The sequence below is a fragment of the Salmo salar genome, chromosome ssa03, assembly GCF_905237065.1.
Source record: "Salmo salar chromosome ssa03, Ssal_v3.1, whole genome shotgun sequence".
Lineage (NCBI taxonomy): Eukaryota > Metazoa > Chordata > Actinopteri > Salmoniformes > Salmonidae > Salmo > Salmo salar.
This window is the reverse complement of record NC_059444.1, coordinates 87,569,369-87,596,289: the sequence shown is the minus strand read 5'-3', so window position 1 is coordinate 87,596,289 and position 26,921 is coordinate 87,569,369. Positions and strand designations below refer to the sequence as shown.

Sequence of the window (26,921 nt, the reverse complement as noted above, 5' to 3'; positions counted from 1 at the left end):
TCACCTCCCTCCTCTACTCTCACCTCCCTCCTTCCTCCTCTACTCTCACCTCCCTCCTCTACTCTCACTTTCCTCCTCTACTCTCACCTCCCTCACCTACTCTCAACTTCCTCCTCTACTTACACCTTCCTCCTCTACTCTCACCTTCCTCCTCTACTCTCATCTCCCTCCTCTACTCTCACCTTCCTCCTCTACTCCCACCTCCCTCCTCTACTCTCACCTTCCTCCTCTACTCTCACCTTCCTCCTCTACTCTCACCTCTACTCTCACCTTCCTCCTCTACTCTCACCTCCCTCCTCTACTCTCACCTCCCTCCTCTACTCTCACCTCTACTCTCACCTTCCTCCTCTACTCTCACCTCCCTCCTCTACTCTCACATCCCTCCTTCCTCCTCTACTCTCACCTCCCTCCTCTACTCTCACCTTCCTCCTCTACTCTCACCTCCCTCCTCTACTCTCAACTTCCTCCTCTACTCTCAACTTCCTCCTCTACTCTCACCTTCCTCCTCTACTCTCACCTTCCTCCTCTACTCTCACCTCCCTTCTCTACTCTCACCTTCCTCCTCTACTCTCACCTTCCTCCTCTACTCTCACCTCCCTACTCTACTCTCAACTTCCTCCTCTACTCTCAACTTCCTCCTCTACTCTCACCTTCCTCCTCTACTCTCACCTTCCTCCTCTACTCTCACCTTCCTCCTCTACTCTCACCTCCCTCCTCTACTATCACCTTCCTCCTCTACTCTCACCTCCCTCCTCTACTCTCACCTCCCTCCTCTACTCTCACCTTCCTCCTCTACTCTCACCTCCCTCCTCTACTCTCACCTTCCTCCTCTACTCTCACCTTCCTCCTCTACTCCCACCTCCCTCCTCTACTCTCACCTCCCTCCTTCCTCCTCTACTCTCACCTCCCTCCTCTACTCTCTCACCTCCCTCCTCTACTCTCACCTTCCTCCTCTACTCCCACCTCCCTCCTCTACTCCCACCTCCCTCCTTCCTCCTCTACTCTCACCTTCCTCCTCTACTCTCACCTTCCTCCTCTACTCTCACCTCCCTCCTCTACTCTCAACTTCCTCCTCTACTCTCAACTTCCTCCTCTACTCTCACCTTCCTCCTCTACTCTCACCTCCCTCCTCTACTCTCACCTCCATCCTCTACTCTCACCTTCCTCCTCTACTCTCACCTCCCTCCTCTACTCTCACCTTCCTCCTCTACTCTCACCTCCCTCCTCTACTCTCAACTTCGTCCTCTACTCTCAACTTCCTCCTCTACTCTCACCTTCCTCCTCTACTCTCACCTTCCTCCTCTACTCTCACCTCCCTCCTCTACTCTCCCTCACCTCCCTACTCACTCCCTCCTTCCTCCTCTACTCTCACCTCCCTCCTCTACTCTCACTTTCCTCCTCTACTCTCACCTCCCTCCTCTACTCTCACCTTCCTCCTCTACTCTCATCTCCCTCCTCTACTCTCACTTTCCTCCTCTACTCCCACCTCCCTCCTCTACTCTCACCTTCCTCCTCTACTCCCACCTCCCTCCTCTACTCTCACCTCCCTCCTCTACTCTCATCTCCCTCCTCTACTCTCACCTTCCTCCTCTACTCCCACCTCCCTCCTCTACTCTCACCTTCCTCCTCTACTCCCACCTCCCTCCTCTACTCTCACCTCCCTCCTCTACTCTCACCTTCCTCCTCTACTCTCACCTCTACTCTCACCTTCCTCCTCTACTCTCACCTCCCTCCTCTACTCTCACCTCCCTCCTCTACTCTCACCTCTACTCTCACCTTCCTCCTCTACTCTCACCTCCCTCCTCTACTCTCACATCCCTCCTTCCTCCTCTACTCTCACCTCCCTCCTCTACTCTCACCTTCCTCCTCTACTCTCACCTCCCTCCTCTACTCTCAACTTCCTCCTCTACTCTCAACTTCCTCCTCTACTCTCACCTTCCTCCTCTACTCTCACCTTCCTCCTCTACTCTCACCTCCCTTCTCTACTCTCACCTTCCTCCTCTACTCTCACCTTCCTCCTCTACTCTCACCTCCCTCCTCTACTCTCAACTTCCTCCTCTACTCTCACCTTCCTCCTCTACTCTCACCTTCCTCCTCTACTCTCACCTTCCTCCTCTACTCTCACCTCCCTCCTCTACTCTCACCTTCCTCCTCTACTCTCACCTCCCTCCTCTACTCTCACCTCCCTCCTCTACTCTCACCTTCCTCCTCTACTCTCACCTCCCTCCTCTACTCTCACCTTCCTCCTCTACTCTCACCTTCCTCCTCTACTCCCACCTCCCTCCTCTACTCTCACCTCCCTCCTTCCTCCTCTACTCTCACCTCCCTCCTCTACTCTCACCTCCCTCCTCTACTCTCACCTTCCTCCTCTACTCCCACCTCCCTCCTCTACTCCCACCTCCCTCCTTCCTCCTCTACTCTCACCTCCCTCCTCTACTCTCACCTTCCTCCTCTACTCTCACCTCCCTCCTCTACTCTCACCTTCCTCCTCTACTCTCACCTCCCTCCTCTACTCTCACCTTCCTCCTCTACTCTCACCTCCCTCCTCTACTCTCACCTCCATCCTCTACTCTCACCTTCCTCCTCTACTCTCACCTCCCTCCTCTACTCTCACCTCCTCCTCCTCTACTCTCACCTCCCTCCTCTACTCTCACCTTCCTCCTCTACTCTCACCTTCCTCCTCTACTCTCACCTTCCTCCTCTACTCTCACCTCCCTCCTCTCTCTCACTTCCTCCTCTCTCCACCTCCCTCCTCTACTCTCACCTCCCTCCTCTACTCTCACCTTCCTCCTCTACTCTCACCTCCTACTCTCACCTTCCTCCTCTACTCTCACCTCCCTCCTCTACTCTCACCTCCCTCCTCTACTCTCACCTCTACTCTCACCTTCCTCCTCTACTCTCACCTCCCTCCTCTACTCTCACTTCCCTCCTTCCTCCTCTACTCTCACCTCCCTCCTCTACTCTCACCTTCCTCCTCTACTCTCACCTCCCTCCTCTACTCTCAACTTCCTCCTCTACTCTCAACTTCCTCCTCTACTCTCACCTTCCTCCTCTACTCTCACCTTCCTCCTCTACTCTCACCTCCCTTCTCTACTCTCACCTTCCTCCTCTACTCTCACCTTCCTCCTCTACTCTCACCTCCCTCCTCTACTCTCAACTTCCTCCTCTACTCTCACCTTCCTCCTCTACTCCCACCTCCCTCCTCTACTCTCACCTTCCTCCTCTACTCTCACCTCCCTCCTCTACTCTCACCTCCCTCCTCTACTCTCACCTTCCTCCTCTACTCTCACCTCCCTCCTCTACTCTCACCTTCCTCCTCTACTCTCACCTTCCTCCTCTACTCCCACCTCCCTCCTCTACTCTCACCTCCCTCCTCTACTCTCACCTCCCTCCTCTACTCTCACCTTCCTCCTCTACTCCCACCTCCCTCCTCTACTCTCACCTCCCTCCTTCCTCCTCTACTCTCACCTCCCTCCTCTACTCTCACTTTCCTCCTCTACTCTCACCTCCCTCCTCTACTCTCAACTTCCTCCTCTACTTACACCTTCCTCCTCTACTCTCACCTTCCTCCTCTACTCTCATCTCCCTCCTCTACTCTCACTTTCCTCCTCTACTCCCACCTCCCTCCTCTACTCTCACCTTCCTCCTCTACTCCCACCTCCCTCCTCTACTCTCACCTCCCTCCTCTACTCTCACCTTCCTCCTCTACTCTCACCTCTACTCTTACCTTCCTCCTCTACTCTCTCCTCCCTGCTCTACTCTCTCCTCCAACCTCTCCTCTCACCTCTACTCTCACCTTCCTCCTCTCTCTCTCACCTCCCTCCTCTACTCTCACCATCCTCCTTCCTCCTCTACTCTCTCCTCCTCCTCTACTCTCACCTTCCTCCTCTACTCTCACCTCCCTCCTCTACTCTCAACTTCCTCCTCTACTCTCAACTTCCTCCTCTACTCTCACCTTCCTCCTCTACTCTCACCTTCCTCCTCTACTCTCACCTCCCTTCTCTACTCTCCACCTTCCTCCTCTACTCTCACCTTCCTCCTCTACTCTCACCTCCCTCCTCTACTCTCAACTTCCTCCTCTACTCTCAACTTCCTCCTCTACTCCCACCTCCCTCCTCTACTCTCACCTTCCTCCTCTACTCTCACCTCCCTCCTCTACTCTCACCTCCCTCCTCTACTCTCACCTTCCTCCTCTACTCTCACCTCCCTCCTCTACTCTCACCTTCCTCCTCTACTCTCACCTTCCTCCTCTACTCCCACCTCCCTCCTCTACTCTCACCTCCCTCCTCTACTCTCACCTCCCTCCTCTACTCTCACCTTCCTCCTCTACTCCCACCTCCCTCCTCTACTCCCACCTCCCTCCTTCCTCCTCTACTCTCACCTCCCTCCTCTACTCTCACCTTCCTCCTCTACTTTCACCTCCCTCCTCTACTCTCAACTTCCTCCTCTACTCTCAACTTCCTCCTCTACTCTCACCTTCCTCCTCTACTCTCACCTCCCTCCTCTCTCCACCTCCATCCTCTACTCTCACCTTCCTCCTCTCCTCTCACCTCCCTCCTCTACTCTCACCTTCCTCCTCTACTCTCACCTCCCTCCTCTACTCTCAACTCCTCTACTCTCAACTTCCTCCTCTACTCTCACCTTCCTCCTCTACTCTCACCTCCCTCCTCTACTCTCCCACCTCCCTCCTCTACTCTCACCTTCCTCCTCTACTCTCACCTCCCTCCTCTACCTCTCACCTCTACTCTCACCTTCCTCCTCTACTCTCCACCTCCCTCCTCTACTCTCACCTCCCTCCTCTACTCTCACCTCCCTCCTTCCTCCTCTACTCTCACCTCCCTCCTCTACTCTCACCTTCCTCCTCTACTCTCACCTTCCTCCTCTACTCTCACCTCCCTCCTCTACTCTCACCTTCCTCCTCTACTCTCACCTTCCTCCTCTACTCTCACCTCCCTCCTCTACTTTCACCTCCCTCCTTCCCTCCTCTACTCTCACCTCCCTCCTCTACTCTCACCTCCCTCCTCTACTCTCACCCTTCCTCCTCTACTCTCACCTTCCTCCTCTACTCCCACCTTCCTCCTCTACTCTCACCTCCCTCTACTCTCACCTTCCTCCTCTACTCTCACCTCCCTCTACTCTCACCTTCCTCCTCTACTCTCACCTTCCTCCTCTACTCTCACCATCCTCCTCTACTCCCACCTTCCTCCCTCTACTCTCACCTCCCTCCTCTACTCTCACCTCCCTCCTCTACTCTCACCTCCCTCCTCTACTCTCACCTTCCTCCTCTACTCTCACCTTCCTCCTCTACTCTCACCTCCCTCCTCTACTCTCACCCTCCCTCCTCTACTCTCACCTCCCTCCTCTACTCTCACCATCCTCCTCTACTCTCACCATCCTCCTCTACTCCCACCTTCCTCCTCTACTCTCACCTCCCTCTACTCTCACCTTCCTCCTCTACTCTCACCTCCCTCCTCTACTCTCACCTCCCTCCTCTACTCTCACCTCCCTCCTCTACTCTCCACCTCCCTCCTCTACTCTCACCTCCCTCCTCTACACCTCACCTCTACTCTCGCTTCCTCCTCTACTCTCACCTCCCTCCCCTACTCTCACCTCCCTCCTCTACTCTCACCTTCCTCCTCTACTCTCACCTTCCTCCTCTACTCTCACCTTCCTCCTCTACTCTCACCTTCCTCCTCTACTCTCACCTCCCTCCTCTACTCTCACCTTCCTCCTCTACTCTCACCTTCCTCCTCTACTCCCACCATCCTCCTCTACTCTCACCTTCCTCCTCTACTCCCACCTTCCTCCTCTACTCTCACCTCCCTCTACTCTCACCTTCCTCCTCTACTCTCACCTTCCTCCTCTACTCTCACCTTCCTCCTCTACTCTCATCTCCCTCCTCTACTCTCACCTCCCTCCTCTACTCTCACCTCCCTCCTCTACTCTCACCTTCCTCCTCTACTCTCACCTTCCTTCCTCCTCTACTCTCACCTTCCTCCTCTACTCTGACCTCCCTCCTCTACTCTCACCATCCTCCTCTACTCTCACCATCCTCCTCTACTCCCACCTTCCTCCTCTACTCTCACCTCCCTCTACTCTCACCTTCCTCCTCTACTCTCACCTCCCTCCTCTACTCTCACCTCCCTCCTCTACTCTCACCTTCCTCCTCTACTCTCACCTCCCTCTACTCTCACCTTCCTCCTCTACTCTCACCTTCCTCCTCTACTCTCACCATCCTCCTCTACTCTCACCATCCTCCTCTTCTCCCACCTCCCTCCTCTACTCTCACCTCCCTCCTCTACTCTCTCACTCACCTCCCTCCTCTACTCTCACCTCCCTCCTCTACTCTCACCTTCCTCCTCTACTCTCACCTTCCTCCTCTACTCCCACCATCCTCCTCTACTCCCACCTTCCTCCTCTACTCTCACCTCCCTCTACTCTCACACCTTCCTCCTCTACTCTCACCTTCCTCCTCTACTCTCACCTTCCTCCTCTACTCTCACCTTCCTCCTCTACTCTCACCATCCTCCTCTACTCCCACCTTCCTCCTCTACTCTCACCTCCCTCTACTCTCACCTCCCTCCTCTACTCTCAACTTCCTCCTCTACTCTCAACTTCCTCCTCTACTCTCACCTTCCTCCTCTACTCTCACCTCCCTCCTCTACTCTCACCTCCATCCTCTACTCTCACCTTCCTCCTCTACTCTCACCTCCCTCCTCTACTCTCACCTTCCTCCTCTACTCTCACCTCCCTCCTCTACTCTCAACTTCGTCCTCTACTCTCAACTTCCTCCTCTACTCTCACCTTCCTCCTCTACTCTCACCTTCCTCCTCTACTCTCACCTCCCTCCTCTACTCTCACCTTCCTCCTCTACTCTCACCTCCCTCCTCTACTCTCACCTCTACTCTCACCTTCCTCCTCTACTCTCACCTCCCTCCTCTACTCTCACCTCCCTCCTTCCTCCTCTACTCTCACCTCCCTCCTCTACTCTCACTTTCCTCCTCTACTCTCACCTCCCTCCTCTACTCTCAACTTCCTCCTCTACTTACACCTTCCTCCTCTACTCTCACCTTCCTCCTCTACTCTCATCTCCCTCCTCTACTCTCACTTTCCTCCTCTACTCCCACCTCCCTCCTCTACTCTCACCTTCCTCCTCTACTCCCACCTCCCTCCTCTACTCTCACCTCCCTCCTCTACTCTCACCTTCCTCCTCTACTCTCACCTCTACTCTTACCTTCCTCCTCTACTCTCACCTCCCTGCTCTACTCTCACCTCCCTCCTCTACTCTCACCTCTACTCTTACCTTCCTCCTCTACTCTCACCTCCCTCCTCTACTCTCACCTCCCTCCTCTACTCTCACCCCCTCACCTTCCTCCTCTACTCTCACCTCCCTCCTCTACTCTCACCTTCCTCCTCTACTCTCACCTCCCTCCTCTACTCTCACCTTCCTCCTCTACTCTCACCTCCCTCCTCTACTCTCAACTTCCTCCTCTACTCTCACCTTCCTCCTCTACTCTCACCTTCCTCCTCTACTCTCACCTCCCTTCTCTACTCTCACCTTCCTCCTCTACTCTCACCTTCCTCCTCTACTCTCACCTCCCTCCTCTACTCTCAACTTCCTCCTCTACTCTCAACTTCCTCCTCTACTCCCACCTCCCTCCTCTACTCTCACCTTCCTCCTCTACTCTCACCTCCCTCCTCTACTCTCACCTCCCTCCTCTACTCTCACCTTCCTCCTCTACTCTCACCTCCCTCCTCTACTCTCACCTTCCTCCTCTACTCTCACCTTCCTCCTCTACTCCCACCTCCCTCCTCTACTCTCACCTCCCTCCTCTACTCTCACCTCCCTCCTCTACTCTCACCTTCCTCCTCTACTCACACCTCCCTCCTCTACTCCCACCTCCCTCCTTCCTCCTCTACTCTCACCTCCCTCCTCTACTCTCACCTCCCTCCTCTACTCTCACCTTCCTCCTCTACTCTCACCTCCCTCCTCTACTCTCACCTTCCTCCTCTACTCTCACCTTCCTCCTCTACTCCCACCTCCCTCCTCTACTCTCACCTCCCTCCTCTACTCTCACCTCCCTCCTCTACTCTCACCTTCCTCCTCTACTCCCACCTCCCTCCTCTACTCCCACCTCCCTCCTTCCTCCTCTACTCTCACCTCCCTCCTCTACTCTCACTTTCCTCCTCTACTCTCACCTCCCTCCTCTACTCTCAACTTCCTCCTCTACTTACACCTTCCTCCTCTACTCTCACCTTCCTCCTCTACTCTCATCTCCCTCCTCTACTCTCACTTTCCTCCTCTACTCCCACCTCCCTCCTCTACTCTCACCTTCCTCCTCTACTCCCACCTCCCTCCTCTACTCTCACCTCCCTCCTCTACTCTCACCTTCCTCCTCTACTCTCACCTCTACTCTTACCTTCCTCCTCTACTCTCACCTCCCTGCTCTACTCTCACCTCCCTCCTCTACTCTCACCTCTACTCTCACCTTCCTCCTCTACTCTCACCTCCCTCCTCTACTCTCACATCCCTCCTTCCTCCTCTACTCTCACCTCCCTCCTCTACTCTCACCTTCCTCCTCTACTCTCACCTCCCTCCTCTACTCTCAACTTCCTCCTCTACTCTCAACTTCCTCCTCTACTCTCACCTTCCTCCTCTACTCTCACCTTCCTCCTCTACTCTCACCTCCCTTCTCTACTCTCACCTTCCTCCTCTACTCTCACCTTCCTCCTCTACTCTCACCTCCCTCCTCTACTCTCAACTTCCTCCTCTACTCTCAACTTCCTCCTCTACTCCCACCTCCCTCCTCTACTCTCACCTTCCTCCTCTACTCTCACCTCCCTCCTCTACTCTCACCTCCCTCCTCTACTCTCACCTTCCTCCTCTACTCTCACCTCCCTCCTCTACTCTCACCTTCCTCCTCTACTCTCACCTTCCTCCTCTACTCCCACCTCCCTCCTCTACTCTCACCTCCCTCCTCTACTCTCACCTCCCTCCTCTACTCTCACCTTCCTCCTCTACTCCCACCTCCCTCCTCTACTCCCACCTCCCTCCTTCCTCCTCTACTCTCACCTCCCTCCTCTACTCTCACCTTCCTCCTCTACTTTCACCTCCCTCCTCTACTCTCAACTTCCTCCTCTACTCTCAACTTCCTCCTCTACTCTCACCTTCCTCCTCTACTCTCACCTCCCTCCTCTACTCTCACCTCCATCCTCTACTCTCACCTTCCTCCTCTACTCTCACCTCCCTCCTCTACTCTCACCTTCCTCCTCTACTCTCACCTCCCTCCTCTACTCTCAACTTCGTCCTCTACTCTCAACTTCCTCCTCTACTCTCACCTTCCTCCTCTACTCTCACCTCCCTCCTCTACTCTCACCTCCCTCCTCTACTCTCACCTTCCTCCTCTACTCTCACCTCCCTCCTCTACTCTCACCTCTACTCTCACCTTCCTCCTCTACTCTCACCTCCCTCCTCTACTCTCACCTCCCTCCTCTACTCTCACCTCCCTCCTTCCTCCTCTACTCTCACCTCCCTCCTCTACTCTCACCTTCCTCCTCTACTCTCACCTTCCTCCTCTACTCTCACCTCCCTCCTCTACTCTCACCTTCCTCCTCTACTCTCACCTTCCTCCTCTACTCTCACCTCCCTCCTCTACTTTCACCTCCCTCCTTCCTCCTCTACTCTCACCTCCCTCCTCTACTCTCACCTCCCTCCTCTACTCTCACCTTCCTCCTCTACTCTCACCTTCCTCCTCTACTCCCACCTTCCTCCTCTACTCTCACCTCCCTCTACTCTCACCTTCCTCCTCTACTCTCACCTCCCTCTACTCTCACCTTCCTCCTCTACTCTCACCTTCCTCCTCTACTCTCACCATCCTCCTCTACTCCCACCTTCCTCCTCTACTCTCACCTCCCTCCTCTACTCTCACCTCCCTCCTCTACTCTCACCTCCCTCCTCTACTCTCACCTTCCTCCTCTACTCTCACCTTCCTCCTCTACTCTCACCTCCCTCCTCTACTCTCACCTCCCTCCTCTACTCTCACCTCCCTCCTCTACTCTCACCATCCTCCTCTACTCTCACCATCCTCCTCTACTCCCACCTTCCTCCTCTACTCTCACCTCCCTCTACTCTCACCTTCCTCCTCTACTCTCACCTCCCTCCTCTACTCTCACCTCCCTCCTCTACTCTCACCTCCCTCCTCTACTCTCACCTCCCTCCTCTACTCTCACCTCCCTCCTCTACTCTCACCTCTACTCTCCTTCCTCCTCTACTCTCACCTCCCTCCCCTACTCTCACCTCCCTCCTCTACTCTCACCTTCCTCCTCTACTCTCACCTTCCTCCTCTACTCTCACCTTCCTCCTCTACTCTCACCTTCCTCCTCTACTCTCACCTCCCTCCTCTACTCTCACCTTCCTCCTCTACTCTCACCTTCCTCCTCTACTCCCACCATCCTCCTCTACTCTCACCTTCCTCCTCTACTCCCACCTTCCTCCTCTACTCTCACCTCCCTCTACTCTCACCTTCCTCCTCTACTCTCACCTTCCTCCTCTACTCTCACCTTCCTCCTCTACTCTCATCTCCCTCCTCTACTCTCACCTCCCTCCTCTACTCTCACCTCCCTCCTCTACTCTCACCTTCCTCCTCTACTCTCACCTTCCTTCCTCCTCTACTCTCACCTTCCTCCTCTACTCTGACCTCCCTCCTCTACTCTCACCATCCTCCTCTACTCTCACCATCCTCCTCTACTCCCACCTTCCTCCTCTACTCTCACCTCCCTCTACTCTCACCTTCCTCCTCTACTCTCACCTCCCTCCTCTACTCTCACCTCCCTCCTCTACTCTCACCTTCCTCCTCTACTCTCACCTCCCTCTACTCTCACCTTCCTCCTCTACTCTCACCTTCCTCCTCTACTCTCACCATCCTCCTCTACTCTCACCATCCTCCTCTTCTCCCACCTCCCTCCTCTACTCTCACCTCCCTCCTCTACTCTCTACTCTCACCTCCCTCCTCTACTCTCACCTCCCTCCTCTACTCTCACCTTCCTCCTCTACTCTCACCTTCCTCCTCTACTCCCACCATCCTCCTCTACTCCCACCTTCCTCCTCTACTCTCACCTCCCTCTACTCTCACCTTCCTCCTCTACTCTCACCTTCCTCCTCTACTCTCACCTTCCTCCTCTACTCTCACCTTCCTCCTCTACTCTCACCATCCTCCTCTACTCCCACCTTCCTCCTCTACTCTCACCTCCCTCTACTCTCACCTCCCTCCTCTACTCTCAACTTCCTCCTCTACTCTCAACTTCCTCCTCTACTCTCACCTTCCTCCTCTACTCTCACCTCCCTCCTCTACTCTCACCTCCATCCTCTACTCTCACCTTCCTCCTCTACTCTCACCTCCCTCCTCTACTCTCACCTTCCTCCTCTACTCTCACCTCCCTCCTCTACTCTCAACTTCGTCCTCTACTCTCAACTTCCTCCTCTACTCTCACCTTCCTCCTCTACTCTCACCTTCCTCCTCTACTCTCACCTCCCTCCTCTACTCTCACCTTCCTCCTCTACTCTCACCTCCCTCCTCTACTCTCACCTCTACTCTCACCTTCCTCCTCTACTCTCACCTCCCTCCTCTACTCTCACCTCCCTCCTTCCTCCTCTACTCTCACCTCCCTCCTCTACTCTCCTTTCTCCTCTACTCTCACCTCCCTCCTCTACTCTCAACTTCCTCCTCTACTTACACCTTCCTCCTCTACTCTCACCTTCCTCCTCTACTCTCATCTCCCTCCTCTACTCTCACTTTCCTCCTCTACTCCCACCTCCCTCCTCTACTCTCACCTTCCTCCTCTACTCCCACCTCGCTCCTCTACTCTCACCTCCCTCCTCTACTCTCACCTTCCTCCTCTACTCTCACCTCTACTCTTACCTTCCTCCTCTACTCTCACCTCCCTGCTCTACTCTCACCTCCCTCCTCTACTCTCACCTCTACTCTTACCTTCCTCCTCTACTCTCACCTCCCTGCTCTACTCTCACCTCCCTCCTCTACTCTCACCTCTACTCTCACCTTCCTCCTCTACTCTCCACCTCCCTCCTCTACTCTCACATCCCTCCTTCCTCCTCTACTCTCACCTCCCTCCTCTACTCTCACCTTCCTCCCTCTACTCTCACCTCCCTCCTCTACTCTCAACTTCCTCCTCTACTCTCACCTTCCTCCTCTACTCTCACCTTCCTCCTCTACTCTCACCTCCCTTCTCTACTCTCACCTTCCTCCTCTACTCTCACCTTCCTCCTCTACTCTCACCTCCCTCCTCTACTCTCAACTTCCTCCTCTACTCTCAACTTCCTCCTCTACTCACACCTCCCTCCTCTACTCTCACCTTCCTCCTCTACTCTCACCTCCCTCCTCTACTCTCACCTCCCTCCTCTACTCTCACCTTCCTCCTCTACTCTCACCTCCCTCCTCTACTCTCACCTTCCTCCTCTACTCTCACCTTCCTCCTCTACTCCCACCTCCCTCCTCTACTCTCACCTCCCTCCTCTACTCTCACCTCCCTCCTCTACTCTCACCTTCCTCCTCTACTCCCACCTCCCTCCTCTACTCCCACCTCCCTCCTTCCTCCTCTACTCTCACCTCCCTCCTCTACTCTCACCTTCCTCCTCTACTTTCACCTCCCTCCTCTACTCTCAACTTCCTCCTCTACTCTCAACATCCTCCTCTACTCTCACCTTCCTCCTCTACTCTCACCTCCCTCCTCTACTCTCACCTCCATCCTCTACTCTCACCTTCCTCCTCTACTCTCACCTCCCTCCTCTACTCTCACCTTCCTCCTCTACTCTCACCTCCCTCCTCTACTCTCAACTTCGTCCTCTACTCTCAACTTCCTCCTCTACTCTCACCTTCTTCCTCTACTCTCACCTCCCTCCTCTACTCTCACCTCCCTCCTCTACTCTCACCTTCCTCCTCTACTCTCACCTCCCTCCTCTACTCTCACCTCTACTCTCACCTTCCTCCTCTACTCTCACCTCCCTCCTCTACTCTCACCTCCCTCCTTCCTCCTCTACTCTCACCTCCCTCCTCTACTCTCACCTTCCTCCTCTACTCTCACCTTCCTCCTCTACTCTCACCTCCCTCCTCTACTCTCACCTTCCTCCTCTACTCTCACCTTCCTCCTCTACTCTCACCTCCCTCCTCTACTTTCACCTCCCTCCTTCCTCCTCTACTCTCACCTCCCTCCTCTACTCTCACCTCCCTCCTCTACTCTCACCTTCCTCCTCTACTCTCACCTTCCTCCTCTACTCCCACCTTCCTCCTCTACTCTCACCTCCCTCTACTCTCACCTTCCTCCTCTACTCTCACCTCCCTCTACTCTCACCTTCCTCCTCTACTCTCACCTTCCTCCTCTACTCTCACCATCCTCCTCTACTCCCACCTTCCTCCTCTACTCTCACCTCCCTCCTCTACTCTCACCTCCCTCCTCTACTCTCACCTCCCTCCTCTACTCTCACCTTCCTCCTCTACTCTCACCTTCCTCCTCTACTCTCACCTCCCTCCTCTACTCTCACCTCCCTCCTCTACTCTCACCATCCTCCTCTACTCTCACCATCCTCCTCTACTCCCACCTTCCTCCTCTACTCTCACCTCCCTCTACTCTCACCTTCCTCCTCTACTCTCACCTCCCTCCTCTACTCTCACCTCCCTCCTCTACTCTCACCTCCCTCCTCTACTCTCACCTCCCTCCTCTACTCTCACCTCCCTCCTCTACTCTCACCTCTACTCTCGCTTCCTCCTCTACTCTCACCTCCCTCCCCTACTCTCACCTCCCTCCTCTACTCTCACCTTCCTCCTCTACTCTCACCTTCCTCCTCTACTCTCACCTTCCTCCTCTACTCTCACCTTCCTCCTCTACTCTCACCTCCCTCCTCTACTCTCACCTTCCTCCTCTACTCTCACCATCCTCCTCTACTCCCACCATCCTCCTCTACTCTCACCTTCCTCCTCTACTCCCACCTTCCTCCTCTACTCTCACCTCCCTCTACTCTCACCTTCCTCCTCTACTCTCACCTTCCTCCTCTACTCTCACCTTCCTCCTCTACTCTCATCTCCCTCCTCTACTCTCACCTCCCTCCTCTACTCTCACCTCCCTCCTCTACTCTCACCTTCCTCCTCTACTCTCACCTTCCTTCCTCCTCTACTCTCACCTTCCTCCTCTACTCTCACCTCCCTCCTCTACTCTCACCATCCTCCTCTACTCTCACCATCCTCCTCTACTCCCACCTTCCTCCTCTACTCTCACCTCCCTCTACTCTCACCTTCCTCCTCTACTCTCACCTCCCTCCTCTACTCTCACCTCCCTCCTCTACTCTCACCTTCCTCCTCTACTCTCACCTCCCTCTACTCTCACCTTCCTCCTCTACTCTCACCTTCCTCCTCTACTCTCACCATCCTCCTCTACTCTCACCATCCTCCTCTTCTCCCACCTTCCTCCTCTACTCTCACCTCCCTCTACTCTCACCTTCCTCCTCTACTCTCACCTCCCTCCTCTACTCTCACCTCCCTCCTCTACTCTCTACTCTCACCTCCCTCCTCTACTCTCACCTCCCTCCTCTACTCTCACCTTCCTCCTCTACTCTCACCTTCCTCCTCTACTCCCACCATCCTCCTCTACTCCCACCTTCCTCCTCTACTCTCACCTCCCTCTACTCTCACCTTCCTCCTCTACTCTCACCTTCCTCCTCTACTCTCACCTTCCTCCTCTACTCTCACCTTCCTCCTCTACTCTCACCATCCTCCTCTACTCCCACCTTCCTCCTCTACTCTCACCTCCCTCTACTCTCACCTTCCTCCTCTACTCTCACCTCCCTCCCTCCTCTACTCTCAACTCCCTCCTCTACTCTCACCTCCCTCCTCTACTCTCACCTCCCTCCTCTACTCTCACCTCCCTCCTCTACTCTCACCTACCTCCTATACTCTCACCTCCCTCCTCTACTCTCACCTCCCTCCTCTACTCTCACCTCCCTCCTCTACTCTCACCTTCCTCCTCTACTCTCACCTTCCTCCTCTACTCCCTCCTCCCTCCTCTACTCCCACCTTCCTCCTCTACTCTCACCTTCCTCCTCTACTCCCACCTCCCTCCTCTACTCTCACCTTCCTCCTCTACTCCCACCTCCCTCCTCTACTCCCACCTCCCTCCTCTACTCTCACCTCCCTCCTCTACTCTCACCTTCCTCCTCTACTCTCACCTCCCTCCTCTACTCTCACCTTCCTCCTCTACTCTAATCTTCTTCCTCTATATTATTCTGTGTTTTCTGTCTCTCCTCATTTCTCTCTCAATGGTTCTATCTCAGGGATAATAAGGATCCAGTGGAATTCACAAGGATCCATCCGTCCAACAGCTGTCACGGTGACATCACATCTCACCTCATGGTGCCGGGTGGGACTTCCCTACAAACTGGCCAATTAGGAGACCCCTCTGCACATGCACACGCCCACTCGGCCCACCACCATTGGATGCCGAGCACTGGAAGTCCCTCCATCTGGATGACAAGCCACTCCTACGGTGAGAAAGTTAAATTGGATTCAAATTCAGAAAACTTTATTTCCATAATAACCAACATGTTGGTGTCACACTATAAATAAAAAACAATCAATTGTAATGCCTCAATATAAAAACATTCATGGAAATTGAGATAAGACGTCCTACAGATGTATTCTAGATCAGTCTTCACCTTTGCAGGCTGTGTAGCAGTACAGCTGTATTGGTAATGAACTACACAAAGCTACTGAATCTGCTGTAACATCTTCCTGATGTTGCAGGAATCGGCCACTCAGCCCTTCACCAGAACCTCACCCCAGGTTTTTCTGCAGCCATGCCAGGGTCTCTACAGCCTGTGCTGCCTCTGCCCCAGGATCCGTCTACCCAGCTGGTGGTGCTACCCACAGAGCCTGCTGCCCACCCTGCCACACATCACCTGGGTGAGCCTCACTATTTTTCTCTATGTGTTTTTTTGCAATGTGTTTTCAATGTGTTTATTTTCAATGTCTTTTCTCAATGGTTTTCTCCTCTTGCATGTCACTCTACAGCCTTACTTAGTTACCCCATTACCCCATTACACCCTTACCCCTTAAACTCTACCCTTACCCCCTACCCTTACCCCTCCTTAACTCTTACTCCTTAACCCTACCCTCAACCCTTACCCCTAAAACCTACCCTTACCTCTTAATCCTTACCCCTTAACACCTACCCCTCAACCCTTACCACTTATCCCTACCCTTACCCCTTAATACCTACCCCTCAACTCTTACCACTTAACCCTACCTTTACCCCATAACACTTACCCCTCAACCCTAAAGCCACTTAACTCTACCCTTACCACTTAACCCTACCCTTACCCCATAACTCCTACCCCTCAAACCTTACCATTTAACCCTAAGGTTAAGTAGTAAGGTTTGAGGGGTAGGTGTTAAGTGGTAAGATTTGAGGGGTAGATGTTAAGGGGTAAGAGTAGGGTTAAGTGGTAAGATTTAAGGGGTAGGTGTAAGGGGTAAGGGTAGGGTTAAGTGGTTAGGGTTAAGTGGTAAGGTTTGAGGAGTAGGTGTTATGGGGTAAGGGTAAGGTAAGTGGTTAGGGTTAAGTGGTAAGGTTTGAGGGGTAGGCGTTATGGGGTAAGGGTAGGGTTAAGTAGTAAGGGTAGAGTTAAGTGGTTAGACTTCTTAGGGCTCAAATCCCGTTAACGGGATTGATTTGACAACAGCCAGTGAAAGTGCAGGGCGCCGAATTCAAACAACAGAAATCTCATAATTAAAATTCCTCAAACATACAAGTATTATACACCATTTTAAAGATACACTTCTTGTTAATCCAACCACAGTGTCCGATTTCAAAAAGGCTTTACAGCGAAAGCACACCATACGATTATGTTTGGTCAGCACCTAGTCACAAAAAAACATACATCCATTTCCCAGCCAAAGAGAGGAGTCACAAAAAGCAGAAATAGAGATAAAATGAATCACTAACCTTTGATGATCTTCATCAGATGGCACTCATAGGACTTCATGTTACACAATACATGTATGTTTTGTTCGATAAAGTTCATATTTATATCCAAAAATCTCAGTTTACATTGGCGCGTAATGTTCAGAAATGTTTTGCCTCCAAAACATCCAGTGATTTTGCAGGGAGCCACATCAATTTACAGAAATACTCATCATAATCATTGATGAAAGATACAAGTGTTTTACATAGAATTAAAGATACACTTCTCCTTAATGCAACCGCTGTGTCAGATTTCAAAAAAGCTTTACGGCAAAAGCACACCATGCAATAATCTGAGTACAGCGCTCAGCCACCAAAACAAGCCATACAGATACCCGCAATGTTGTGGAGTCAACAAAAGTCAGAAATAGCATTATAAATATTCACTGGAATCCCAGTTCCACAATAAATGTTTGTTTTCTTCGATACAGTCCATATTTATGTCCAAATACCTCCTTTTTGTTCGCGCATTTAGTACACTAATCCAAATGCACAAGGCTCGAGCACAAAGTCCAGATGAAAAGTCAAAAAAGTTCCATTACAGTTTGTAGAAACATGTCAAACAATGTATAGAATCAATCTTTAGGATGTTTTTATCATAAATCTTCAATAATATTCCAACCGGACAATTCCTTTGTCTTTAGAAATGAAAGGGAACGTAGCTCGTGCTCACGGCCGTGCGCGTGATTAAACTAAAGGCATTCTGCCAGACCCCTGATTCAAACAGCTCTTATTCTCCCCCCCTTCACAGTAGAAGCCTGAAACAACGTTCTAAAGACTGTTGACATCTAGTGGAAGCCTTAGGAAGTGCAATCTGACCCTATAGACACTGGATATTGGATAGGCAATCACTTGAAAAACTACAAACCTCAGATTTCCCACTTCCTGGTTGGATTATTTCTCAGGTTTTTGCCTGCCATATGAGTTCTGTTATACTCACAGACATCATTCAAACAGTTTTAGAATCTTCAGAGTGTTTTCTATCCAAATATACTAATAATATGCATAACTTAGCTTCTGGGCCTGAGTAGCAGGCAGTTTACTCTGGGCACACTTTTCATCCGGACGTGAACATAGCGCCCCCAAGCCGTAAGAAGTTTTCTCACCTACCCTTACTCCTTAACACTTAGCCTTACCCCTTAACACCTACCCTTACCCCTTAACACCTACCCTTACCCCTTAACACCTACCCCTCAACGTTGAGCACTTGAACTTTGGTTCATTGTATTCTCTTATTGCAGTCTGTTGGTTTCTACTGCTGGTTGTATTTTCCATCCGGTAGTTTTACTGCAGCGTTTCCTTTATTTGCTGGTTGTATATTAAATTATTATAGTTAGTATATTAGTTAGTATATTATGTCGTCAGATGATGAGCTTTCTGTTAACGGCTGTCTCACACACAAACCAACACCCACACATATATACGCATCCACATAGAAAACACACACACGGGCATGCTGCACACATACACACACAAACATATAAGCTTGCACTTTTAAAACACACACACACACAGAGAATACTCATCCCAGTTTCTGCTCACCACCTGTTCTGTCCCCCGCAGGGCTGGGTCCCTGGATGGGTCAGGGTGCTCTCCAAAAACATATGTGTACACACACACACACACACACACACACACACACACACACACACACACACACACACACACACACACACACACACACACACACACACACACACACACACACACACACACACACACACACACACAGAGGAAGAAACTAAAGCAGTGCTCTACATCTATGCAGCAGGACCTATTCAGCAAACAGGCTGTGAAATGTAATTAGCTATCCATCCTCAGTGGTGTGTTTCCTTCCGTGCTCCGCAGGAGTTGCAGAGGAGAGGGGAAGTGCATCCACGAAACCCTTCCCCGGGGAAAGATTAGCTTAGCCGGGTTAATGTTTCAGAACAAAGGTTCCATGGTGCGTCAGGGGGGGCTGAGGGGGTGGAAGGAGGATCAGACTGGACATGCACATTAATGAGTGTACTGTGAAATATGTAAGAGGACAAAAACACATTGAGTTGGAGAGAGAGGAAAGAGACAGACAGAGAGAGAGAGAGAGAGAGAGAGAGAGACAGAGAGACAGAGAGACAGAGAGAGAGAGAGAGAGAGACAGAGAGAGAGACAGAGAGAGACAGAGAGAGAGAGACAGAGAGACAGAGAGAGAGAGAGACAGAGAGAGAGAGAGAGAGAGAGACAGAGAGACAGACAGAGAGAGACAGAGAGAGACAGAGACAGAGAGAGAGAGAGACAGAGAGACAGAGAGAGAGAGAGAGGGAGAAGAAGGCGTGGGCAGCTGAATCCCCAAAGCTGAGCTCCATGTGTCATAGTCAGTGTGCTCAGCTGCCCTCTCCCCAGATTCACAGTCCACACACACAGCATTCCTCTCTGCTCTGTAAAGAAGACACATCAGGGGAACGGCTGAGCTGTGCTCCTCTTGAACATGGGAACTAACATCCCTGCTGGTCCACAGGCTACTCATGTGGCCTGGAGAGCGGGCTGGAGTATGCTAGGCTGGATGGGTGGGTGAATTTTTAGGGAGCACTGCAGGGTCGATCGCTCCAAGGGGACAGTAATTTGGTTACTGGTCAGTGGCTCTGTCATCACCATCATCATCATCATCATGTAGTATATCATTATAGTCACAATCCAGTGTATTTTCGGGACAGCTCATATGGGAATCCATTCTATTCAGGAGGAGGAGAGAGAGAGAGAGGGAGAGAGATGAGGGAGAGAAAGAGAGGAGTAGAAAGAGAGGGGGAGAGACAGGTGGTAAAGAATGAGAGAGAAGGGAGAGAGAGACAGAGGGGAGAGAGGGAGAGAGGTGGGAGAGAGAGAGAGGTGGGAGAGAATAAGAGATAGAAAGAGAGAGAGGGGGAGAGAGAGAGGAATGAACGAGAGAGCGCGGAGAGAGAGGGGAGAGAGAAAAAGAGGGGGAGAGAGAGAGCGAGCATGGGAGTGCTGCTGTTTAGGTGACCATGTTCTCAGCATAAAGCAGCAGTCTTTGTTCAACAGAGGGTTGTGATCAGCAGTCTTTGTTCAACAGAGGGATGTGATTAGTGTGTCTTATCTTGTGTGTAAGTGAGGGCTTTGCTTTTGTGTGAGAGATGGCAGTACTGGTGTTCCAGCATTGAGACATACAGATGTCTCAATGCTGTACATGTCTGGGTTATACTTTCTGAGAGACATACATTTATGTACAGCTTAGCTCCTTTCCCCCTATTGTGTTGATGTTGGTGTGTGTGTGGGTGTTTGTGTGTGCATGCGTGGGTGTACCCCAGCTAGCACATTTGGTTCCTTGGAAGTTATGGGGAACGTATGTTTTTGGTTTCCCATTTGTTCTGGGAATGACACCATAGGTTTCCTGACCGGTAAACATTTTTAGGTTGCAGGTACGTTCAGAGAACATTTTACTATGGTTCCACAAGGTTTTATTAACGTTCTGAGAATGGAAATTATAGGTTATTTGAAGGTAATTAAATAACGTTCTGAGAATGGAAATTATAGGTAATTTGAAGGTAATTAAATAACATTCTGAGAACATGTTTCAATAAGACTTTTAATAGCACTGTTAGCTTAGTTAGGGTTAACTGTTTTGAATTCATTTGATTCATTTGCTTAGTCACTAATCATGCATTTTTTATAGTGGCACACCGTCAGTGAGATTCGAACCTATGATCTTCTGTTCTCTATGGAATTAGTTCACTACACCCCCAGGATGGCTCTAGCATGGCAGGGGTTTTTATAAATTCATACAAAGATGTTCATTTTAGTCTATCAAACAGACCCCATATCAAAGCAAACAAGCACTAATTAAGATCAGGTGTGGCCAATTAGTGGGCACAGCCAACACACCTGAACACACTTAACAAGGTAGAGGATAGAGTTTTGTTGATGCTGAGAACGGAATGTATTTGTTATTAAATAGCGTTCTTAGTTTGTTACTAATGTTTTCTTGTAATTTTTCTGGAAAGTTTTTAATATTCTGAGAACATGACTTTAAATAGAACCATGAAGAAACCTGTAGAATACATGATGCAGAAGTACTGAAATTCCCAACTAAGAAACATATGGGTCTCAGAACGTTATGTGCTAGCAGGGTATCCTGCACTATTCCCAGAAAGTTGTGGGAAGGTTGTATGCAAAATAACCATAGGACAATCACGCTGTCACCAAGCTCTAAGAAACGTGTGGTTCTCAGAACTTTATGTGCTAGCTGGGACGTGTGTATGTGCACTTGTACATATTCATGTGCATGAATGCATCTGTGTGTGTAAGAGTGCATGTGTGTGTGTGTGTGTGTGTGTGTGTGTGTGTGTGTGTGTGTGTGTGTGTGTGTGTGTGTGTGTGTGTGTGTGTGTGTGTGTGAGAGAGATAGTGTATGTGTGTGTGAGAGAGTGTGTGTGTGTGAGAGAGTGTGTGTGGCTCCTCTGATCCACTCCTTTCTCTCTCATTAGATGTGATGGAGCAGCCTGGGCTGTGGCCCCCAGTGTACGGAGCCCGAGGGCCCTCCTCCCACATACACCCACAACACCCCGCTGTGTACTCCCGCTCGCAGTTTCTACGGCAACAGGAGTTGTACGCTCTCCAGCAGCATCAACAGCATCATCATCTGCAGCAGCAGCATCAACACCAACAGCAACAGAGTCACCAGTCACACCCCCAGTCACACCCCCAGCCACAACCCCAACCCCACCCACAGGCCCAGCCTCAGCAGCACCACAGGGCAGCACAGACCATGGAGCTCCAACACAGACCCAACCACGCCCAGGTGGGTGGTATACTGGCCACAGATTAACATGAATACCTACATAGACACAAACACAAGTACGCACGAATGCACACACATTATCATGAATACACACACAGCCTTATTCTCATGACAACACCAGCAGTTTTGTTACATAGTACAGTACTTCCCCACACACAAACAGCATTGGGCCACAGCATGTACTGTACAGTACCTATTCATAGCTTCATAGCCCAATATTATCCCAGGATTTGCTGACTCTCCCTCTGGAATAGTGTGGGCTCAGTATGGATGGTGATGCAAACTGCCTGGTTTGTCATTGCACACAGTAAGAGTCAATATATCCAGGTTGAATGAATGCCTGGCTCAGCTGAACAGGGTTTGCAAAAAAAAAAATACATCCAGAACTTTCCCAGATTTCCTTGGTTTTCTAGAAACCCTGCTTGGAAGAGTCCTGGAATTCAAATCAAATCAGAGTTTATTTGTCATGTGCGCCAAATACAACAGCTGTAGACCTTGCTTACTTACAAGCCCTAACCATGCTTACTTACAAGCCCTAACCATGCTTACTTACAAGCCCTAACCATGCTTACTTACAAGCCCTAACCATGCTTACTTACAAGCCCTAACCATGCTTACTTACAAGCCCTAACCATGCTTACTTACAAGCCCTAACCATGCTTACATACAAGCCCTAACCATGCTTACTTACAAGCCCTAACCATGCTTACATACAAGCCCTAACCATGCTTACTTACAAGCCCTAACCATGCTTACTTACAAGCCCTAACCATGCTTACTTACAAGCCCTAACCATGCTTACTTACAAGCCCTAACCATGCTTACATACAAGCCCTAACCATGCTTACTTACAAGCCCTAACCATGCTTACTTACAAGCCCTAACCATGCTTACTTACAAGGCCTAACCATGCTTACTTACAAGCCCTAACCATGCTTACTTACAAGGCCTAACCATGCTTACTTACAAGCCCTAACCATGCTTACTTACAAGCCCTAACCATGCTTACTTACAAGCCCTAACCATGCTTACTTACAAGCCCTAACCATGCTTACTTACAAGCCCTAACCATGCTTACATACAAGCCCTAACCATGCTTACTTACAAGCCCTAACCATGCTTACTTACAAGCCCTAACCATGCTTACTTACAAGCCCTAACCATGCTTACTTACAAGGCCTAACCATGCTTACATACAAGCCCTAACCATGCTTACTTACAAGCCCTAACCATGCTTACTTACAAGCCCTAACCATGCTTACTTACAAGCCCTAACCATGCTTACTTACAAGCCCTAACCATGCTTACTTACAAGGCCTAACCATGCTTACATACAAGCCCTAACCATGCTTACTTACAAGCCCTAACCATGCTTACATACAAGCCCTAACCATGCTTACTTACAAGCCCTAACCATGCTTACTTACAAGCCCTAACCATGCTTACATACAAGCCCTAACCATGCTTACTTACAAGCCCTAACCATGCTTACTTACAAGCCCTAACCATGCTTACTTACAAGCCCTAACCATGCTTACATACAAGCCCTAACCATGCTTACTTACAAGGCCTAACCATGCTTACTTACAAGCCCTAACCATGCTTACATACAAGCCCTAACCATGCTTACTTACAAGGCCTAACCATGCTTACTTACAAGCCCTAACCATGCTTACTTACAAGCCCTAACCATGCTTACTTGCAAGCCCTAACCATGCTTACATACAAGCCCTAACCATGCTTACTTACAAGGCCTAACCATGCTTACTTACAAGCCCTAACCATGCTTACATACAAGCCCTAACCATGCTTACATACAAGCCCTAACCATGCTTACTTACAAGCCCTAACCATGCTTACTTACAAGCCCTAACCATGCTTACATACAAGCCCTAACCATGCTTACTTACAAGCCCTAACCATGCTTACTTACAAGCCCTAACCAACAGTGCAATTTTGAAGTAAAAAATAGGTTTTAGGTAAACAATAGATAAGTAAAATGACAGTGAAAATAACAATAGCGGGGCTATATACAGGTGGTACCGGTACAGAGTGTAAGGGGGCACCAGTTATTCGGGCTAATTGAGGTAATATGTACACGTAGGTAGAGTTAAAGTGACTATGCATAGATGAATTACCACGAAATAAGGAGGAAATCCATGATTCCTCCAACCAGGATTCCTGGAAAAGCAGGGCATTTTAGGAAAGTTACCTGGATTTTACAACCTTTCACACACAATACCAATACTGATGAAGCCTCTTGGTCAATCAGCAGATTGCTCAAGATTTGGCTACATCATCTAGAATGTAGACACTACACTCATAGAAAAAAAGGTGCTATCTAGAATCTTTGGCTGTCCCCATGAGAGAACCCTTCGAAGAACACTTTTTGGTTTCAGGTAGAACCCTTTTGGTTCCATGTAGAACCCTTTCCCTAGAAGGTTCTACATGGAACCCAAAAGAGTTCTACCTGGAACCAAATAGGGTTCTCCTATGGGAACAGCTGAAAGAACCCTTTTGGAACCCTTTTTCCTAAGAGTGTAGGCCATGTTCTCTAGGGCTTGTCTTTGGTTATTATGGGGTGCTCTACTTTAGGCTATCGCTCCATTCAGTCTCATTGTGGGAGTTGTGCATGGTTTACTCCAATGGATCAGTGGTTAAGGACTAGTGCTGCCAACACCAGGGTTGTGGGTTTGAGTCCTGCAATGGGCTACATCATTTAATATGTCAGTCAATGTTGACACTTTTATCCAAAGGGACTTTGAGAACTGTCAACATTGACAGAGCCACGTACAGTAAAATCCCATGTAAATGGATCATTCTGTTCACACATAAATCACCTGCTATATGTTCTATGTGGTGTTGTTTCTGTGTTTTTTTTCCCTCTGTGGGTAGGTGCAGAAGAGACCAGAGGAGCCTTCAGTGGAGCTGGAGGAGCTGCTCTCTGAGCCAGCAGGTTCTAAACCTTCCAAACCCTACTCCTCCTACCACAACCGCTCCTCCAACAGAAACACCCCCACCCCGGGGGCCTGCACTGCTCACCTGTCCCCCTGCTGCCAGTCCCAGTCCCCCTCCCTGCACCCCCACCCTAAGAGCACCCCATCCACCCCCTGCCCCGCCCCTAGCCCGGCAGCCGCCGCCCCTCGGTCTCCGGCCATCAGTCCCGCCCCCCCCACAGCTGCCAAAAGGGGCGGAGTCCCAGGACAAGATAGGAGAGGGACAGCCCCCGCAGGATTACCCACAATCCCTGGAGCCTGGTAAGGGAACTCACATTGTCCATCCACTCTATGTCCCAATTTTCTCTCCTTCCTCCCAAAGTGTGCACTTGTTCAATTCCCTTCACTGATTTGAAAGGTAATGACGGGTATAAGAAAAATTCCCACTAGCTCATGCCTCCACCAACCCAATGGTTTTACATTTGTGGGAGAAGTGAACAGGTGCTCTCTTCAGGATATTGGAGAAACTATTGGGACGCATCCCCAGGTTACATTCCAATATTCACACTAACATTTCACTTAGGTTGCGTTTACACAGGCAGCCCAATTCTGATATTATTTCCATTAATTGATCTTTTAACCAATCACATCAGATCTTTTCACATCAGATCAGAATTGGGCTGCCTGTGTAAGCACAGCCTAAGTGATGTGTTAGAAGCTCTCTGAGGGTCATATGAGAAATATCTATGATGACAATAGACTGTTAAGAGGGATATGCAAGATAGTTAGAGACACACAGCTCATTCAGCTGTCAAGGGTTCTACGCTAACAACCCTGGCCTGCAAAGTCTATCTGTGAAAACTGTAAATGACTGATAGGTCTGACACAGCAACAGAGGACATGGCACCACAAATCATCATCCAGCAACAGAGGACATGGCACCACAAATCATCATCCAGCAACAGAGGACATAGCACTACAAATCTTCATCCAGCAACAGAGGACATAGCACTACAAATCATCATCCAGCAACAGAGGACATACAGTAGGGGAAAAAAGTATTTGATCCCCTGCTGATTTTGTATGTTTGCCCACTTACAAAGAAATGATCAGTCTATAATTTTAATGGTAGGTTTATTTGAACAGTGAGAGACAGAATAACAACAAAAAAATCCAGAAAAACGCATGTCAAAAATGTTATAAAATGATTAGCATTTTAATGAGGGAAATAAGTATTTGACCCCTCTGCAAAACATGACTTAGTACTTGGTGGCAAAACCCTTGTTGGCAATCACAGAGGTCAGACGTTTCTTGTAGTTGGCCACCAGGTTTGCACACATCTCAGGAGAGATTTTGTCATACTCCTTTTTGCAGATCTTCTTCAAGTCATTAAGGTTTCGAGGCTGACGTTTGGCAACTCGAACCTTCAGCTCCCTCCACAGATTTTCTATGGGATTAAGGTCTGGAGACTGGCTAGGCCACTCCAGGACCTTAATGTGCTTCTTCTTGAGCCACTCCTTTGTTGCCTTGGCCGTGTGTTTTGGGTCATTGTCATGCTGGAATACCCATCCACGACCCATTTTCAATGCCCTGGCTGAGGGAAGGATGTTCTCACCCAAGATTTGACGGTACATGGCCCCGTCCATCGTCCCTTTGATGCGGTGAAGTTGTCCTGTCCCCTTAGCAGAAAAACACCCCAGAGCATAATGTTTCCACCTCCATGTTTGACGGTGGAGATGGTGTTCTTGGGGTCATAGGCAGCATTCCTCCTCCTCCAAACACGGCGAGTTGAGTTGATGCCAAAGAGCTCCATTTTGGTCTCATCAGACCACAACACTTTCACCAGTTGTCCTCTGAGTCATTCAGATGTTCATTGGCAAACTTCAGACGGGCATGTATATGTATTCTTGAGCAGGGGGACCTTGCGGGCACTGCAGGATTTCAGTCCTTCGCGGCGTAGTGTGTTACCAATTGTTTTCTTGGTGACTATGATCCCAGCTGCCTTGAGATCATTGACAAGATCCTCCCTTGTAGTTCTGGGCTGATTCCTCACCGTTCTCATGATCATTGCAACCCCACAAGGTGAGATTTTGCATGGAGCCCCAGGCTGAGGGATATTGACAGTTCTTTTGTGTTTCTTCCATTTGCGAATAATCGCACCAACTGTT

The 26,921-nt window shown here is 50.4% G+C and overlaps 1 protein-coding gene across 3 annotated transcripts in view; it reads left to right on the top strand.

The window, feature by feature from the left end:
* Positions 1 to 26,921, top strand: part of LOC106594543 (BAH and coiled-coil domain-containing protein 1-like) — a 37,569-nt gene that overhangs the window by 6,977 nt on the left and 3,671 nt on the right. The window contains exons 3-6 of one of the 3 annotated variants that reach the window (XM_045715699.1): positions 15,338 to 15,549; positions 15,858 to 15,965; positions 21,504 to 21,817; positions 24,713 to 25,074. In XM_045715699.1, the coding sequence (XP_045571655.1) occupies positions 15,338 to 15,549; positions 15,858 to 15,965; positions 21,504 to 21,817; positions 24,713 to 25,074 (996 nt within the window). Of the gene's footprint in view, positions 1 to 15,337; positions 15,550 to 15,806; positions 15,966 to 21,503; positions 21,818 to 24,712; positions 25,075 to 26,921 lie in introns of all 3 variants that reach the window. The other 2 variants (XM_045715698.1, XM_045715697.1) reach the window with 2 other exon arrangements.